General features: G+C 44.4%; 1 protein-coding gene across 1 annotated transcript in view; it reads right to left on the bottom strand.

Moving 5' to 3' along the window:
• The window catches only part of LOC129851533 (cysteinyl leukotriene receptor 2-like), a 52,135-nt gene extending 35,336 nt beyond the window's left edge, over positions 1 to 16,799 (bottom strand). Inside the window, exon 1 of the mRNA XM_055918158.1 lies at positions 16,775 to 16,799. Coding sequence (XP_055774133.1) covers positions 16,775 to 16,799 — 25 coding nt within the window. The remainder of the gene's footprint in view (positions 1 to 16,774) is intronic.
• Between the last annotated feature and the right edge of the window lie 3,665 nt (positions 16,800 to 20,464).

The raw sequence follows: 20,464 nt of genomic DNA, 5'->3' as shown, positions 1-20,464 counted from the left end.
GGGCTTGACAATCTGGACCCCCTATTTCTGAAACTGTCCGCCGCCATTGTCGCACCCACGATTACCAGCCTATTCAACCTCTCCTTCGTATCATCTGAAATCCCCAAGGATTGGAAAGCTGCCGCGGTCATCCCTCTCTTCTAAAGGGGAGACACCCTGGACCCAAACTGTTACAGACCTATATCCATCCTGCCCTGCCTATCTAAGGTCTTCGAAAGCCAAGTCAAGAAACAGATCACTGACCATCTCGAATCCCACCGTACCTTCTCCGCTGTGCAATCCGGTTTCCGAGCCGGTCACGGGTGCACCTCAGCCACGCTCAAGGTACTAAACGATATCATAACCGCCATCGATAAAAGACAGTACTGTGCAGCCGTCTTCATCGACCTGGCCAAGGCTTTCGACACTGTCAATCACCATATTCTTATCGGCAGACTCAGTAGCCTCGGTTTTTCTAATGACTGCCTTGCCTGGTTCACCAACTACTTTGCAGACAGAGTTCAGTGTGTCAAATCGGAGGGCATGTTGTCCGGTCCTCTGGCAGTCTCTATGGGGGTACCACAGGGTTCAATTCTCGGGCCGACTCTTTTCTCTGTATATATTAATGATGTTGCTCTTGCTGCGGGCGATTCCCTGATCCACCTCTACGCAGACGACACCATTCTGTATACTTCTGGCCCTTCCTTGGACACTGTGCTATCTAACCTCCAAACGAGCTTCAATGCCATACAACACTCCTTCCGTGGCCTCCAACTGCTCTTAAACGCTAGTAAAACCAAATGCATGCTTTTCAACCGTTCGCTGCCTGCACCCGCACGCCCGACTAGCATCACCACCCTGGACGGTTCCGACCTAGAATATGTGGACATCTATAAGTACCTAGGTGTCTGGCTAGACTGCAAACTCTCCTTCCAGACTCATATCAAACATCTCCAATCCAAAATCAAATCTAGAGTCGGCTTTCTATTTCGCAACAAAGCCTCCTTCACTCACGCCGCCAAACTTACCCTAGTAAAACTGACTATCCTACCGATCCTCGACTTCGGCGATGTCATCTACAAAATAGCTTCCAATACTCTACTAATAGCAAACTGGATGCAGTTTATCACAGTGCCATCCGTTTTGTTACTAAAGCACCTTATACGACCCACCACTGCGACCTGTATGCCCTAGTCGGCTGGCCCTCGCTACATGTTCGTCGTCACTGGCTCCAGGTCATCTACAAGGCTATGCTAGGTAAAGTGCCGCCTTATCTCAGTTCACTGGTCACGATGGCTACACCCACCCGTAGCACGCGCTCCAGCAGGTGTATCTCTGATCATCCCTAAAGCCAAAACCTCATTTGGACGCCTTTCCTTCCAGTTCTCTGCTGCCTGCGACTGGAACGAATTGCAAAAATCTCTGAAGTGGGAGACTTTTATCTCCCTCAACAACTTTAAACATCCGCTATCCGAGCAGCTAACCGATCGCTGCAGCTGTACATAGTCCATCGGTATATAGCCCACCCAATTTACCTACCTCACCCCCCATACTGCTTTTATTTATTTACTTTTCTGCTCTTTTGCACACCAGTATCTCTACTTGCACATGATCATCTGATGATTTATCACTCCAGTGTTAATCTGCTAAATTGTAATTATTCGATTTATTGCCTACCTCATGCCTTTTGCACACATTGTATATAGATTCTCTTTTTTTCTACCATGTTATTGACTTGTTTATTGTTTACTCCATGTGTAACTCTGTGTTGTTGTCTGTTCACACTGCTATGCTTTATCTTGGCCAGGTCGCAGTTGCAAATGAGAACTTGTTCTCAACTAGCCTACCTGGTTAAATAAAGGTGAAAAAAAAAATGTGTCTACTCTAGGACCTTGGTCATTCACAGTGTTTTAAAAGGCTAATAATAGTACTACTGAAATATATAAATGGGCCTGTCAATTGAGCCAGACATTTTAAAAGGCCAACATTGGAATAATAATAAAATCTATTTAGCATAAATGTACAGGTAACTGACAAAATAAAGGAAACACTTGAGTAAATGAGGGATGCAAAATACACTGAACAAAAATATAAATGCAACATGTAAAGTGTCGGTCCCATATTTCATGAAGAAAAACAAATCCCTGATATGTTCCATAGGCACAAAAACCTTATTTCTCTAAAATTGTGTGCAGGTAATGGCGGGCTGAACGTAGTTATGTAGAGTACCTTAAGATAAAAACGTAATATTCAATATCGGCAAGTTAGATTAAATATTAGCACTACACAATCTGGTGATAACCTTCAATCTGGATAATAACACAAAACAAATCTTAAGACTAGAGACATTTATCGACAAATATTACGAAAACAAGCAACACCCAAACATGACGGAGAGTAAGACAGGGGAACTGATTTCAAAACGAAAACGTGACGAAGACGATTTAATATTTTCACCACCGGGAATGGTAAAGGTCGAAACCGATCCGTTAAAATCAATAAATAACAAACTGGGTATACTTGAATTAGTCAGTAAGGATATACAGTGGGCCAAAAAAGTATTTAGTCAGCCACCAATTGTGCAAGTTCTCCCACTTAAAAAGATGAGAGAGGCCTGTAATTTTCATCATAGGTACCACTTCAACCATGACAGACAAAATTAGGAAAAGAAATCCAGAAAATCACATTGTAGGATTTTTAATGAATTTATTTGCAAATTATGGTGGAAAATAAGTATTTGGTCAATAACAAAAGTTTATCTCAATACTTTGTTATATACCCTTTGTTGGCAATGACAGAGGTCAAACGTTTTCTGTAAGTCTTCACAAGGTTTTCACACACTGTTGCTGGTATTTTGGCCCATTCCTCCATCCAGATCTCCTCTAGAGCAGTGATGTTTTGGGGCTGTTGCTGGGCAACACGGACTTTCAACTATATTATATCCTATATTGATGGAACGGTCAATCAATCAATCAATCAAGTTTATTTTATATAGCTCTTCGTACATCAGCTAATGTCTCGAAGTGCTGTACAGAGACCCAGCCTAAAACCCCAAACAGCTAGAATGCAGGTGTAGAAGCACGGTGGCTAGGAAAAACTCCCTAGAAAGGCCAAAACCTAGGAAGAAACCTAGAGAGGAACCAGGCTATGAGGGGTGGCCAGTCCTCTTCTGGCTGTGCCGGGTGGAGATTATAACAGAACTATGCCAAGATGTTCAAAAATGTTCATAAGTGACAAGCATGGTCAAATAATAATCATGAATAGTATTCAGTTGGCTTTTCATAGCCGATCATTAAGAGTTGAAAAACAACAGGTCTGGGACAGGTGGCGGTTCCATAACCGCAGGCAGAACAGCTGAAACCGGAACAGCAGCAAGGCCAGGCGGACTGGGGACAGCAAGGAGCCACCACGCCCGGCAGTCCCGACGTATGGTCCCAGGGCTCATGTCCTCCGAGAGAAAGAAAGAGAGAATGAGAAAATTAGAGAGAGCCAAGATTTTCAAAATGTTCATAAATGACAAGCATGGTCAAATAATAATCAGGAATAAATCTCAGTTGGCTTTTCATAGCCGATCATTAAGAGTTGAAAACAGCAGGTCTGGGACAGGTAGGGGTTCCGTAACCGCAGGCAGAACCGTTGAAACTGGAATAGCAGCAAGGCCAGGCGGACTGGGGGCAGCAGGGAGTCGTCATGCCCGGTAGTCCTGACGTATGGTCCTAGGGCTCAGGTTCTCAGAGAGAGAAAGAAAGAGAGAACGAGAGAATTAGAGAAAGCATACTTAAAATCACACAGGACACTGGATAAGACAGGAGAAGTACTCCAGGTATAACCAACTGACCCTAGCCCCCCGACACAAACTACTGCAGCATAAATACTGGAGGCTGAGACAGGAGCGGTCAGGAGACACTGTGGCCCCATCCGAAGATACCCCCGGACAGGGCCAAATAGGAAGGATATAACCCCACCCACTTTGCCAAAGCACAGCCCCCGCACCACTGGAGGGATATCTTCAACCACCAACTTATAATCCTGAGACAAGGCCGAGTATAGCTAACAAAGATCTCCACCACAGCACAAACCAAGGGGGGGCGCCAACCCAGACAGGAAGATCACGTCAGTAACTCAACCCACTCAAGTGACGCACCCCTCCCAGGGACGGCATGAAAGAGCACCAGTAAGCCAGTGACTCAGCCCCTGTAACAGGGTTAGAGGCAGAGAATCCCAGTGGAGAGAGGGGAACCGGCCAGGCAGAGACAGCAAGGGCGGTTCGTTGCTCCAGAGCCTTTCCGTTCACCTTCACACTCCTGGGCCAGACTACACTCAATCATATGACCTACTGAAGAGATAAGTCTTCAGTAAAGACTTAAAGGTTGAGACCGAGTCTGCGTCTCTCACATGGGTAGGCAGACCGTTCCATAAAAATGGAGATCTATAGGAGAAAGCCCTGCCTCCCGCTGTTTGCTTAGAAATTCTAGGGACAATTAGGAGGCCTGCGTCTTGTGACCATAGCGTACGTATTGGTATGTACGGCAGGACCAACTCGGAAAGATAGGTAGGAGCAAGCCCATGTAACGCTTCATAGGTTAACAGTAAAACCTTGAAATCAGCCCTTGCCTTAACAGGAAGCCAGTGTAGGGAAGCTAGCACTGGAGTAATATGATCAAATTTCTTGGTTCTAGTCAGGATTCTAGCAGCCGTATTTAGCACTAACTGAAGTTTATTTAGTGCTTTATCCGGGTAGCCGGAAAGTAGAGCATTGCAGTAGTCTAACCTAGAAGTAACAAATGCATGGATTAATTTTTCTGCATCATTTTTGGACAGAAAATTTCTGATTTTTGCAATGTTACGTAGATGGAAAAAAGCTGTCCTTGAAACAGTCTTGATGTGTTCGTCAAAAGAGAGATCAGGGTCAAGAGTAACGCCGAGGTCCTTCACAGTTTTATTTGAGATGACTTTACAACCATCAAGATGAATTGTCAGATTTAACAGAAGATCTCTTTGTTTCTTGGGACCTAGAACAAGCATCTCTGTTTTGTCCGAGTTTAAAAGTAGAAAGTTTTCAGCCATCCACTTCCTTAGGTCTGAAACACAGGCTTCTAGCGAGGGCAATTTTGGGGCTTCACCATGTTTCATTGAAATGTACAGCTGTGTGTCATTCGCATAGCAGTGAAAGTTAACATTATGTTTTCGAATAACATCCCCAAGAGGTAAAATATATAGTGAAAACAATAGTGGTCCTAAAACGGAACCTTGAGGAACACCGAAATGCACAGTTGATTTGTCAGAGGACAAACCATTCACAGAGACAAACTGATATCTTTCCGACAGGTAAGATCTAAACCAGGCCAGAACTGGTCCGTGTAGACCAATTTGGGTTTCCAGTCTCTCCAAAAGAATGTGGTAATCGATGGTGTCAAAGGCAGCACTAAGGTCTAGTAGCACGAGGACAGATGCAGAGCCTCGGTCTGACGCCACCAAAAGGTCATTTACCACCTTCACAAGTGCAGTCTCAGTGCTATGATGGGGTCTAAAACCAGACTGAAGCATTTCGTATACATTGTTTGTCTTCAGAAAGGCAGTGAGTTGCTGCGCAACAGCTTTTTCTAAAAATTTTGAGAGGAATGGAAGATTCGATATAGGCCGATAGTTTTTTATATTTTCCGGGTCAAGGTTTGGCTTTTTCAAGCGAGGCTTTATCACTACCACTTTTAGTGAGTTTGGTACACATCCGGTGGATAGAGAGCTGTTTATTATGTTCAACATAGGAGGGCCAAGCACAGGAAGCAGCTCTTTCAGCAGTTTAGTAGGAATAGGATCCAGTATGCAGCCTGAAGGTTTAGAGGCCATGATTATTTTCATCATTGTGTCAAGAGATATAGTACTAAAACACTTAAGTGTCTCTCCCGATCCCAGGCTTTGGCAGAGCTGTGCAGATCCAGGACAGCTAAGCCCTGGAGGAATACGCAGATTCAAAGAGGAGTCCGTAATTTGCTTTCTAATGGTCATGATCTTTTCCTCAAAGAAGTTCATGAATTTATTACTGCTGAATTGAAAGCCATCCTCTCTTGGGGAATGCTGCTTTTTAGTTAGCTTTGCAACAGTATCAAAAATAAATTTTGGATTGTTCTTATTTTCCTCGATTAAGTTGGAAAAGTAGGATGATCGAGCAGCAGTGAGGGCTCTTCGGTACTGCACGGTACTGTCTTTCCAAGCTAGTCGGAAGACTTCCAGTTTGGTGTGGCGCCATTTCCGTTCCAATTTCCTGGAAGCTTGCTTCAAAGCGCGGGTATTTTCTGTATACCAGGGAGCTAGTTTCTTATGACAAATGTTTTTCATTTTAAGGGGTGCAACTGCATCTAGGGTATTGCGCAAGGTTAAATTGAGTTCCTCAGTTAAGTGGTTAACTGATTTTTGTCCTCCGACGTCCTTGGGTAGGCAGAAGGAGTCTGGAAGGGCATCAAGGAATTTTTGTGTTGTCTGAGAATTTATAGCACTTTTGATGCTCCTTGGTTGGGGTCTGAGCAGATTATTTGTTGCGATTGCAAACGTAATAAAATGGTGGTCCGATAGTCCAGGATTATGTGGGAAAACATTAAGATCTACAACATTTATTCCATGGGACAAAACTAGGTCCAGAGTATGACTGTGGCAGTGAGTAGGTCCAGAGACATGTTGGACAAAACCCACCGAGTCGATGATGGCTCCGAAAGACTTTTGGAGTGGGTCTGTGGACTTCTCCATATGAATATTAAAATCACCAAAAATTAGAATATGATCTGCTATGACTACAAGGTCTGATAGGAATTCAGGGAACTCAGAGAGGAACGCTGTATATGGCCCAGGAGGCCTGTAAACAGTAGCTATAAAAAAGTGATTGAGTAGGCTGCATAGATTTCATGACTAGAAGCTCAAAAGACGAAAACGTCATTTTTTTTTTGTAAATTGAAATTTTCTATCATAAATGTTAGCAACACCTCCGCCTTTGCGGGATGCACGGGGGATATGGTCACTAGTGTAACCAGGAGGTGAGGCCTCATTTAACACAGTAAATTCATCAGGCTTAAGCCATGTTTCAGTCAGGCCAATCACATCAAGATTATGATCAGTGATTAGTTCATTGACTATGACTGCCTTTGAAGTGAGAGATCTAACATTAAGTAACCCTATTTTGAGATGTGAGGTATCATGATCTCTTTCAATAATGGCAGGAATGGAGGAGGTCTTTATCCTAATAAGATTGCTAAGGCGAACACCGCCATGTTTAGTTTTGCCCAACCTAGGTCGAGGCACAGACACAGTCTCAATGGGTATGGGTATGGCTGAGCTGACTACACTGACTGTGCTATTGGCAGACTCCACTAAGCTGGCAGGTTGGCTAACAGCCTGCTGCCTGGCCTGCACCCTATTTCATTGTGGGGCTAAAGGAGTTAGAGCCCTATCTATGTTGGTAGATAAGATGAGAGCACCCCTCCAGCTAGGATGGAGTCCGTCACTCCTCAGCAGGTCAGGCTTGGTCCTGTTTGTGGGTGAGTCCCAGAAAGAGGGCCAATTATCTACAAATTCTATCTTTTGGGAGGGGCAGAAAACAGTTTTCAACGGTCCACATCTCTATACCCTAGACACCCACCTGAATGACCCAGATACTAAGGAGAAGTCCCTAACTGTTTTATGGGCCTGCTGTATGAGGTCTGTATGCAGCCAAAATGCGGTCAGAGACCTAGAGTAGCACTGCCCCCTCAAGATTCTGAGCCTGCTTGGCAGGGTTGGTCCTGCAAAGCCAAAGCCCCATAAAGGGAGAGCATAATATACAAGGACATTTTCAAAGCTGCTCCTCCACCCAGGCAGTGGCAGTGCTGGCAACACTAGCTGCAGTAACCCACGGGGAGGGAGTCACACTCAGACATTCAGAGAGGGGGTATATTATTGTTGCCCTGGTGGCACAAAATCAAAAGTCTGACTGCATGGAGATGCTTGGGAATATGGTCAATACAGGGGACTGTGTTGTGGATGTCCTCAGGGAAAAGGTGTACATTTGACCTCCATCATCTAGGACGTGACAATGGTTAATAAAATCTCTCAATTTCTGCCCATTTTTTTGCAATGTCTTGCAGGCCTTCTGATACAGCTGCAACTGTATATGCATTCGTAAATCAAGACCTTTCTTGAGTTGGGCTCTGGGATGGTGCAACTGTTGAGAATGTGAGCCTATCGTTGTGTGGGGGGAAAGGGTTGAGTGTGTATGAGTGTGTGGGTGTATGTGCGTATCCCACAACTGTTGGGAAGGAGTAAAAGATGTTAGGGACAATAGAGGATGATCCACAATGATTGTTAATATAATAATTGCTTGTGATAATGTAATTTTGGTGATGGCGAGACTGGTGAGAGGTAAAATCCTTTGCATAAATTGCCTACATTACTACAAATATTAATAGCTAATTATGGTGTTTCCTTTATTTTGACAGTTACCTGTACATAAATAATTAGTCTACATCTCAAAGTATAACCTAGGTCAGTGGTTCCCAGAACCCTGGGGTGACTTGGCCTATCCATAGGGGGTACATGAGAAGACTCATGAGACCATAGGCCTACTGGTTAAATGCACATAACTGGGTACTTCAGGGGTAGTCCGGGAAGAGCAAAATTCAGTTGGTGGTACATTAACAGAAAAAGGTTGGGAACCACAGGCATAGGTGAAATGTCTACGCCGATGCTGACATGAGGGAGGTGGCAGAATATTTAGCCAAACTTCAATGGGACTTTTAATTACATAAATATAGGCTAAGCACCAGTAATGTTTGACAAATATAATGTCGGAAAATTAACATTAACATCTAAAGGCTTGATTCTGTTAATGTACTTCAACATCTGCATTGCTTGCTGTTTGGGGTTTCAGGCTGGGTTTCTGTAAGCACTTTGTGACGTCGGCTGATGTAAAAAGGGCTTTATAAATACATTTGATTGATTGACTGATACTTGAGACATGGTTCATTCAGATCAAATGGTCACAAGAGCGGAGAGAAAGGTCAGTGTATGTTGCGCACCACACACATCACCCACCTGCAGAGGCATACAGCATTTTGAAACTGTTAAGCCATGAACTTAATTGTTTAAAAACTGGCGGTTTTACTTCATTTTATGATACATATCTTGAGGTGAAAGAAAGACACCTGTTTAGGCGAGGTGCTGTCGTGCGGTGTAGAACGCTTGAAAAAGAAAAGGAGAGCCGCACACTCTAGGAGCTCAGATGCAATAATTTAATAACCAACGTTTCGACAGACAAGCTGTCTTCATCAGGGAATAATCTTACCTTGATTCAAAGTTGGCTAGCCAAAATAAGCATTTCTATCAAGTTCTATTGGTTTTTAAATAAACTTTCTTTAATTGTCTAGCAGCCAAAGACACAATCCTAGTCATATTAGCATCCCATGTTAGTTGTTGCATCTTTCGAGCTCCCGTCTTTCCAAAATTCGAACCAATTTTTTTCATCTCTGTCACATGAAACAGTTCGCATTTGCAATGCGCTTTTTTGAATGGTGTGTTCCGCTAAATGCCTTTTGGAACATTCGCACGTAGCCTACTGCAGTGTGAAGAAATAATAGTCAATCAACATTTTAAGATAAACATTCTGATCTGTTGCATCAGCCTTGCTAAAAAAAAATAATACAAAAAAATGTATAGTGGTTGTATGATTTTTGGATCTATCCTCCCAGAACTGTCCCACAATCTGTTTTGAGCCGTCCCAGACGTTTTTCTTAGCGTCCCCGGGACGATGGGATGCCCTGTCATTACCAGTCTCCCAGTCCCTGCCGCTGAAAAGCCTCCCCATAACATGATACTGCCACCACCATGCATCACGATAGGGATGGTATTAGATGGGTGATGAGCTGTGCCTGGTTTTCTCCAGACATAGCACTTTGCATTCAGGCCAAGGAGTTCAATTTTTGTCTCATCAGACTACAGTATCTTTTGCCTTATGCTCTCAGTCTTTCACGTGGCTATTTGAAAACTCCAGGTGTGCTGTCATGTGCTTTTGTCTCAAGAGTGGCTTCCGTCTGGCCACTCTCCCATAATGGTGGAGTGCTGTTGCTCCAGCACTTCACCCAAATTTGTGAAGTGCTGTTGGTGGACTGTTGTCCTTCAGGCAGGTTCTGCCATCTCAGTCAAGGAACTGTAGTTCTGTCAGGGGTCACTGGGTTCTTGGTCACCTCCCCGGCCAAGGTCCTTTTTTCTTGCCCAGTCGCTCAGTTTGTTCGGACAGAAAGCTATATATATATAGATACACTATATATACAAAAGTAAGTGTACACCCCATCAGAGTAGTGGGTTTGGCTATTTCAGCCACACCCGTTGCTGACCGGTGTATACAATCGAGCACACAGCCATGCAAGCAAAGCACCCCCACAACATGATGCTGCCACCCCTGTGCTTCATGGTTGGGATGGTGTTCTTCGGCTTGCAAGCTTCCTCCTTTTTCCTCCAAACACAATGATGGTCATTATGGCCAAACAGTTCTATTTTTGTTTCATCAGACCAGAGGACATTTCTCCAAAAAGTACGATCTTTGTCCCCATGTGCAGTTGCAAACCGTGGTCTGGCTTTTTTATGGCGGATTTGGAGCAGTGGCTACTTCCTTGCTGAGCGGCCTTTCAGGTTATGTCGATATAGGACTTGTTTTACTGTGGATATATAGACTTCTGTACCTGTTTCCTCCAGCATCTTCACAAGGCCCTTGTCTGTTGTTCTGGGATTGATTTGCACTTTTCGCACCAAAGTACGTTCATTTCTAGGAGACAGAACGCGTCTCCTTCCTGAGCGGTATGACGGCTGTGTGGTCCCATGGTTTTTATACTTGCATACTATTGTTTGTACAGATGAACGTGGTACCTTCAGACGTTTGGAAATTGCTACCAAGGATGAACCAGAGGTATACAATTATTTTTTCTGAGGTCTTGGATGATTTCTTTTGATTTTCCCGTGTTGTCAAGCAAAGAGGCAATGAGTTTGAAGGAAGGCCTTGAAATACATCCACAGGTACACCTCCAATTGACTCAAATTATGTCAATTAGCCTATCAGAAGCTTCTAAAGCCATGACATGAATTTTCCAAGCTGTTTAAAGGCACAGTCAACTTAGTGTATGTACATTTCTGACCCACTGGAATTGTGATACAGTGAATAATAAGTGAAATAATCTGTCTATAAACTGTTGTTTGAAAAATTACTTGTCTCATGCACAAAGTAGATGTCCTAACCGACTTGCCAAAACTATAGTTTGTTAACAAGACATTTGTGGAGTAGTTTAAAAACCTAAGTGTATGTAAACTTCTGACTTCAACTGTATATATTCTCACTTGTGAATTTGTATTTTTTTTAACCTTTATTTAACTAGGCAAGTCAGTTAAGAACAAATTCTTATTTTCAATGACAGGCTAGGAACAGTGGGTTAACTGCCTTGTTCAGGAGGAGAACGACAGATTTTCACCTGGTTAGCTCAGGGATTTGATCTTGCAATTGGTTGCAAGTCCAACGCTCTAACCACTAGGCTACCTGCCGCCCATGATACCCAGCATGATACCCATGAATGATAACCTGCATAAGAAACAATGCCCTTTTCAAGTCATTGTCACACACCTCATGTAGCCTTACCCATAGGCTTATATGTTTTATAAGGTTTTGTCGTGTCTTTGGCTATGCCGGATTAAGTGATATGACATGCTAATCTATAAACTCCTTTCTCTGTAATTAATATTACCTGATTGAGCTAATCATGTAAATGTAGTTAACTAGAAAATTGGGGCACCTGTAACGGTGGTCGTCCTCCTCTTCAACCGAAAAGGAGGAGTAGTGATGGAACCAAGATGCAGCGGATTGTGAAGACATGATTTTAATAAACAAGACGGAAGAACACGAAACGAAATACACTTGACTAATTAACAAAATAACAAAACGGAGTAGACAAACCTGGACATACGAACTTACAATCAAACACGAGAACGCACGAACAGGGAAAATAGCCTACACATAAATTAACGATGAACAAACAAACCGAAACAGTCCCGTATGGTGCGACAAACACTGACACAGGAGACAACCACCCACAACGAACACTGTGAAACAACCTACCTAAATATGACTCTTAATTAGAGGAACGCCAAACACCTGCCTCTAATTAAGAGCCATACCAGGCAACCCATAAACCAACATAGAAACAGAAAACATAGAATGCCCACCCAAACTCACGTCCTGACCAACTAACACATACAACAAACTAACAGAAATAGGTCAGGAACGTGACAGCACCACGAAATAATATTTATAGAGCTGTTATCTTCCGAATAAACTCTTAAAGATCTAGTAATATTTTACATCAATAGCAGTCAATATTAATCGTCACCTGATTTCAGTCTCATCTGAAAGTTGTAAATTCTTGGTTATCTTCACGAACCTTGGCTAACAAGTTGAATCAGCAATACAAAATTGGGTTTAATTATTTATTTACTAAATACCTAACTAATCACACAGAATTACATATACACAGAATTAATTATACCTTGATTACAAATTATGTCATAAAGGAAAACATCCCTAGGGGACGGAACAGATATGACAGCTGGTTACCCAAAGGAAAGGGGGCTGGGTTTGAGTGAAAGAGCGGGAATGTCACGTTCCTGACCTATTTATGTTAGTTGTTAATTGTGTTAGTTGGTCAGGACGTGAGGTTGGGTGGGCATTCTATGTTTTCTGTTTCTGTGTTGGTTTTGGGTTACCTGATATGGCTCTTAATTAGAGGCAGGTGTTTGGCGTTCCTCTAATTAAGAGTCATATTTAGGTAGGCGTTGTCACAGTGTTCGTTGTGGGTGATTGTCTCCTATGTCTGTATGTATGTTCGTACCACATGGGACTGTAGCGTTTGTTTGTTTCGTTTCGTTTCGATGTCGTCCGTTTCCTGTACGTAAGTTTATGTTTAGTTATGTAAGTTTATGTTCAGGTTTCGTTCAACGTCGTTTTCTTATTTTGTAAGTTTTGAAAGTGTTTTGTTTCGTTTCGTGTTGCCATCATATTTTATAATAAAGATGGCTTATTTCCCAAAGCCTGCGTTTTGGTCAGAAGATCCTTCTCTCCTCACCTCGTCCGAGGATGAGGAGAGCGAAAGCCGTTACAGAATCACCCACCACGCTAAGACCAAGCGGCTAGGGAAAACTAAACGGAGTAAGGGACAGGAGAAGAAGGAGAGATGGACATGGGACGATGTTTTGGATGGAAAAGGTGTCTACACATGGGAGGAGATCCTAGCTGGTAGAGATCGCCTCCCATGGGAACAGCTGGAGGCACTGAGGAGAGCGGAGGCTACCGGAGAGAGGAACCGGAGCTATGAGGGAACGCGTCTGGCACGGAAGCCAAAAAAGCCCGTAAGTAATTCCCAAAAATTTCTTGGGGGGGGGCTAGGAGGTAGTGGGCCAAGGGCAGGTAGGAGACTTGCGCCCACTTCCCAGGCTTACCGTGGAGAGCGGGAGTACGGGCAGGCGCCGTGTTACGCAGTAGAGCGCACGGTGTCTCCTGTACGAGTGCATAGCCCAGTGCGGGTTATTCCACCTCCCCGCACTGGTAGGGCTAGATTGAGTATTGAGCCAGGTGTCATGAGGCCGGCTCAACGCGTCTGGTCTCCAGTGCGTCTCCTCGGGCCGGCATACATGGCACCGGCCTTACGCATGGTTTCCCCGGTTCGCCTACATAGGCCGGTGCGGGTTATTCCACCTCCCCGCACTGGTCGGGCGACCGGGAGCATTCAACCAGGTAAGGTTGGGCGGGTTCAATGCTCAAGAGTGCCAGTACGTCTCCACGGTCCGGTATTTCCGGCACCACCTCCCCGCCCCAGCCTAGTACCTACAGTGTATACACTACGCACTAGGCTACCAGTGCGTATCCTGAGCCCTGTTCCTCCTCCACGCACTCTCCCTGTAGTGCGTGTATCTAGCCCGGTACCTCCAGTTCCGGCCTCACGCACTAAGCTACTAGTGCGTCTCCAGAGCCCTGTACAAACTGTATCTTCTCCCCCTACTAATCCTGATGTGCTTGTCCTCAGCCCGGCGTCACCAGTGCCGGTACCACGCATCAGGGATAGAGTAGGCTTTGAGAATACAGTGTGCCCTGTCCCTGCTCCCCGCACTAGTAGGAAGGTGCTTATCCTTAGCCCGGTGCCTCCAGTTCCGGCACCACGCACCAGGTCTACAGTGCACCGTATCCGGCCAGAGCCATCCGTCTCCCCAGCGCCATCTGAGCCATCCGTCTCCCCAGCGCCATCTGAGCCATCCGTCTCCCCAGCGCCATCTGAGCCATCCGTCTCCCCAGCGCCATCTGAGCCATCCGTCTCCCCAGCGCCGTCTGAGCCATCCGTCTGCCAGGAGCCTGCAAAGCCGCCCGTCTGCCATGAGCCTGCAAAGCCGCCCGTCTGCCATGAGCCTACAGAGCCGTCAGCCAGACAGGAGCCGCTAGAGCCGTCAGCCAGACAGGAGCCGCTAGAGCCGTCAGCCAGACAGGATCTGCCAGAGCCGCTAACCAGACAGGATCTGCCAGAGCCGCCAACCAGACAGGATCTGCCAGAGCCGCCAACCAGACAGGATCTGCCAGAGCCGCCAACCAGACAGGATCCGCCAGAGCTGTCAACCAGACAGGATCTGCTAGAGCCGCCAGCGAGCCATGAGCAGCCAGAGCCGTCAGAGAGCCATGAGCAGCCAGAGCCGTCAGAGAGCCATGAGCAGCCAGAGCCGTCAGAGAGCCATGAGCAGCCAGAGCCGTCAGAGCGCCATGAGCAGCCAGAGCCGTCAGAGCGCCATGAGCAGCCAGAGCCGTCAGAGCGCCATGAGCAGCCAGAGCCGTCAGAGCGCCATGAGCAGCGAGAGCCGTCAGCCTGCCATGAGCGTCGAGAGCCGTCAGCCTGCCATGAGCGTCGAGAGCCGTCAGCCTGCCATGAGCGTCGAGAGCCGTCAGCCTGCCATGAGCGTCGAGAGCCGTCAGCCTGCCATGAGCGTCGAGAGCCGTCAGCCAGCCATGAGCGTCGAGATTCGTCAGTCAGCCATGAGCTGCCCTTCAGCCTGAAAAGGCTAAATACCCAGAACTGCCCATCAGTCCAGAGCTGTCTCTCTGTCCGGAGCTGCCTTTCAGTCCGGAGTTGCCCCTCTATCCTGATCTCCCTCTCTATCTTCATCTACCTCTATATTCTTATCTATCCCTCTGTCTTGGTTTATCTCTCTGTCCCGGTGTTGTCCTTATTAGGTATATTATTAAGAGGATTTTGTGGGGGAAAAAAGAGGGTGGACATTCTTGGAGGGAGGCAGCTAGGATGGATTATGGTGGGGTGGGAACCGCGCCCGGAGCCTGAGCCACCACCGTGGTTAGATGCCCACCCAGACCCTCCCCTAGACTTTGTGCTGGTGCGTCCGGAGTTCGCACCTTGTGGGGGGGGTACTGTCACGTTCCTGACCTATTTATGTTAGTTGTTAATTGTGTTAGTTGGTCAGGACGTGAGGTTGGGTGGGCATTCTATGTTTTCTGTTTCTGTGTTGGTTTTGGGTTACCTGATATGGCTCTTAATTAGAGGCAGGTGTTTGGCGTTCCTCTAATTAAGAGTCATATTTAGGTAGGCGTTGTCACAGTGTTCGTTGTGGGTGATTGTCTCCTATGTCTGTATGTATGTTCGTACCACATGGGACTGTAGCGTTTGTTTGTTTCGTTTCGTTTCGATGTCGTCCGTTTCCTGTACGTAAGTTTATGTTTAGTTATGTAAGTTTATGTTCAGGTTTCGTTCAACGTCGTTTTCTTATTTTGTAAGTTTTGAAAGTGTTTTGTTTCGTTTCGTGTTGCCATCATATTTTATAATAAAGATGGCTTATTTCCCAAAGCCTGCGTTTTGGTCAGAAGATCCTTCTCTCCTCACCTCGTCCGAGGATGAGGAGAGCGAAAGCCGTTACAGGGAAGACTGAAGAACAAAGGGAGAAGCGATGTCTCTATCGGGCCGTAGGCAACTACTCTATTGTAAATACAGAATCTTATGCATTCTAAATTACCGGCCATTTGGAAAAGGAAAATGCAATAAATATTTACTCTGGGCTGCGCTTCGGTAGGTTGGTGGTAGATGGAAGGCCGTGTTCCCCAATAGAGTCCCTTGAAGAATGTCTCTGGTGGTAAATTGGATACGTTGTAGTAACGTCGTTGTGTGGTAGACGGGATACTCTGTCTGTTCTTTCCCAGCCCACGTTTGCAGCTGCTGTTGCTAACTCAACGGCTAGGAGGTATCACTTCTGTATTGAATAAGAGTTCAAAGTTCATACCATTCGCAACCAAAACTCACGCTGAGGTTGGCTTTGTTCTGTAGTTATTATCTGAACCCTTCTGACATCGGATCGTGATCCTAATGAACAGAGAGTTATATTGTCATCAGGGCTTTATATAGGAAGGGAGAGGAGGGCGTGTTTCATAGTTTATAACCAATTTCTCTTCACGTGGGCGGGCCACTGAGTCGGGCCTAAATCACTCATGAAAACCCAATTCTCACATTTTAAAAGCTAAAATCACATTTCATCCCATCACGAATAATTTCATATTCAAACATTTAAATTGCACAACAATTCCATGTGAATCTGATAACTATAATGTGTAGACTTTCCACTGTAGAGTTTATGTCATCCTATCATTGATGAGAATGTCTCGGATGACAACCAAACTGACATCATATTCATTAAGTACCAACGCATATGTTCAACTGGTTGGATTACCAAAATATGGTTCATTTCTCCCCACCTTCTGATGTTCCCAGAATCTCCATGTTAACCAAGGGATTTTCAATAGTCACATCAGTAGGGTAGAGAGAGGAAAAAGGGGGGTAGAGGTATTTATGACTGTCATAAACCTACCCCCAGGCCAGCGTCATGACAGTTTGTATCACAACTAAAGTGGCCAAACAACTTCTTAAAATTAAGCACATTAATCAGCATAATTGTTATTTTCAGTCACTTTTGATAATGGTGTTCTCCGCTAATGGAACATTTGCGCTTAAAGCGTACTACCATGTGCGCATTAACACACTTATAATGTGAAGAAATAGCCTAATAGTTTATCAACATTTTAAGCTAAATGTTCTTATCTCTTGCGTCAGCAACTATGCGTAAAACGTTTTTTTTTTTTATGCTAGTGGTTGTATTAATTTGGGATCTATCGCATCCCACAACTGTCCCAGACTATGTTTGGAATATTTATTTCTCGCACAGAATATAATAGGATAGGCTTTTGTACTATGGGAGACCGCAGAGTGAAGGAAAAGCAGCCGACAAGTGCTCAGCATATGTGGGAAATCCTTCAAGACTGTTGGAAAAGCATTCCAGGTGAAGCTGGTTGAGAGAATGCCAAGAGTGTGCGGAGCTGTCATCAAGGCAAAGGGTGGCTACTTTGAAGAATCTCAAATATAAAATAAAGTATTTTGTTATTTCATAGTTTTGATGTCTTCACTATTATTCTACAATGTATAAAATAGTAAAAATTAAGAAAAATCCTTGAATGAGTAGGTGTGTCCAAATGTTTGACTGGTACTGTATATTTATCCATTTTGAATTCAGGCTGTAACACAACAAACTGTGGAATAAGTAAAGGGGTATGAATACTTTCTGAAGTTGCCGTATATCTCTGAAAAATCTTGCTCACTACATTTGAGATATAACCTGAGTGGATCCTCATGCTTTTAGGGTACATTGAGCTGAAATTAGGTTGTAAGGGTCCAACAGATTCATCATGACTGCCTTCCGGGTTCTGGCACCATTGTGCACCTATCTGCTTTGACTGGATTGTAATTGGCTACCCCGATCCTGTCACTCCGGGGAAAATGACCTGGAAAGACCATGTCAGGGGGGTACAGTGGGGAGACAAAGACACCCTGCAGCCGCTGGCTGAATAATAGATGAATGTGAAGAGCGGTGACTGTAGAGAGGTGAACCTTGGTTGAGATCTAAGCAGGGGCCATTGAGTGACAGGCCATTGGGTGAGAGACCATTGGGTGACAGACAAGGCCAGTGAGCTGTGAGAGCTTAGAGCCTGTTGAAGGAAGGCTGCTCAGATTTCAGAGAAAGAGAGAGAGAGAGAGAAAGAAAGAAAGAGAAGTGCTTTGGTTCCTCCTGGCTTGGGTGCTGCTCATCTCACAACTGCCACATACAGTATAAGGGAGGTTGAGGCACCAACTCTACAATGTGCTTGCAGTAGAAAGTTGAAAGGATTCAAAGGATTATAAAAAACTGAATAGCTACCCCAACACATTAGCCTACAGAGGCAGGATCTTAATTTCATCAGTGGTGTAAAGTACTTAAGTAAAACTACTTTCAAGTACTTCTTAAGTCGTTTTTTTGGGGTATCTGTACTTTACTTTACTATTTGATTTTGGACAACTTTTACTTTTACTTCACTACAATCCTGAAGACAATAATGTGATTTTTACTCCATACATTTTCCCTGACACCCAAAAGTAGTCATTACATTTTGAACGCTTAGCAGGACAGGCTAATCGTCCAATTCACACACTTCTCAAGAGAACATCCCTGGTCATCCCTACTGCCTCTGATCTGACGGACTCACTAAACGCAAAGTAATTTTCTATTAAGGTATCTTCACTTCTACTCAAGTATGACAATTGGGTACTTATTCCACCACTGAATTTGATCACCATGTTGCAGGATAACTTTCCTGCAATGCAGGACATTTTAAACTTGTAGTGTATTTGAGGTTTAAAAAATTGCCATTTCCACTGAGATTTCATACTTGATTTTCAACCCCGACAAAAATATCCATGAATTATAATCCACTTAATAATTCACATTTCCTGTTGCTGCAGGATTATTTTCATGATGCAGCAAACTGGCTCAAATTAAGATCCTACATTTGTATTGCTCCTTTCCAACTATTGTCCTGTTGCAAACGATCACATTGAGTGCAGTTAAAAGGATTGTTCATGACAGAGACAGACTACAACAGTATATCTTGAAGATAAATGAGAAGGGGGCGAACTAGAGAGGGAGGTAGAGGGATAGAGGGATACAAATAAAGCAAGGGAGGAGTGAGCAGATGACAGAGAGAGGGAGGATTCAGCTTGGGTTGGAAAGGTTGAGATTCACATAGCTCTTTGTAGGAGAGGTACTGTATATCGGCTGGGGCTCCTGGGGAGATCATGTCTCTCCAGCTCCAAATCAGCACATACACAGAGGAGTTCAGTTCACCTGGACGAGGGAAACCAACTCGACCAAGACCGTCCTCAGCCCACCGCAGAAATAACCCCCACCCCAGACCGGTAAGAACCAGGACATATAGTAATATACTGGTAACAGCCAGGACAAACCACATAGACAGGTTAAGAGTAATGGAGTGTAGTTGAAGTGGATGCTAATTGCAGTACAAGTGATATTACTCTGACATAACAGAAATATCAACTTGCAGTTGTTGACATAAGCATTAAAAGTTGATATACCGGCATATTTCACACTATTTTGTGTAACGTCTTCTACTTATGAATGCATTCTGTTAATATTATGAATGTTGTGTTATGAAGTCCTTGTGCAGGTTCCCTTCAAATACTCTGATACCCATATTTCATAGCAACGGTCTACATTCTACACACATCTGCCTGGTTAACACTCTGAGAATGGCACATACTCGATGTCTGAATTGTATCAGAGGTTTTCTAATTGATTGGATGATGTTTCAGATGACAACAAATCCCCCTGTGGGTTTGCTACTTTTTCCTCTTGCCTCCTTTGTCCCCTATACACTTCCTCTCTTCATTGACCCAGCATGAGGCCTAAATCCTCTTACGCTAATTGGAGGGCCATTGTTTACATACATCTCTACAGGGTGAAAGCTGCATGTCATCTATTATTCAATGCTTCCCTCTCTCCCCTCGTGAGATGGCATGTAAACAGAATCACGAGGAAGCTTTACCTTTCCTACCCATAACATAATGCTTAATGATTGTGTGTATACAGTAACACATAGATATTAGATATAGAACCGGATGTGTTTTTGGCCCGGGACAGTAGAGACACACAGACCATACACAAAAAGCAAATGTAACAATTTTCTGTAATGCATTATTACTTGGTATAGGCATGTATGAGCCTTTAGAATGTCTTATTATAATATGTTATGTTAGGTATGTTATGTAGTAGGACATCTTCAACTGACCCCAAAATGGCTGTTATTTAGCCAGTATCATTATGACAGAGAAAAGCAGGGCATACATGCTTTTGACAAGTCTTACAATGCACTGTAACTACATTATTATGCTTTATACCCGCAGGCTCCAAGTAAAGTGTTACCAAATCCTCTTCTTACACTACTGTCCCCATAATTATCCGGAATGCGTCACCTGAGCCAACCATCCATCTATCTTCAGTGCTCAGAGCCGAGGGACGGGTGTCTTATTTCCTCTCTTTCCCCATCTACCCATACAGGACT

The sequence above is a fragment of the Salvelinus fontinalis genome, chromosome 3, assembly GCF_029448725.1.
Source record: "Salvelinus fontinalis isolate EN_2023a chromosome 3, ASM2944872v1, whole genome shotgun sequence".
In the NCBI taxonomy this organism is placed as follows: Eukaryota; Metazoa; Chordata; class Actinopteri; order Salmoniformes; family Salmonidae; genus Salvelinus; species Salvelinus fontinalis.
Note: the sequence above shows the minus strand (reverse complement) of the source record. Positions and strands in the feature narration are given on the sequence as shown.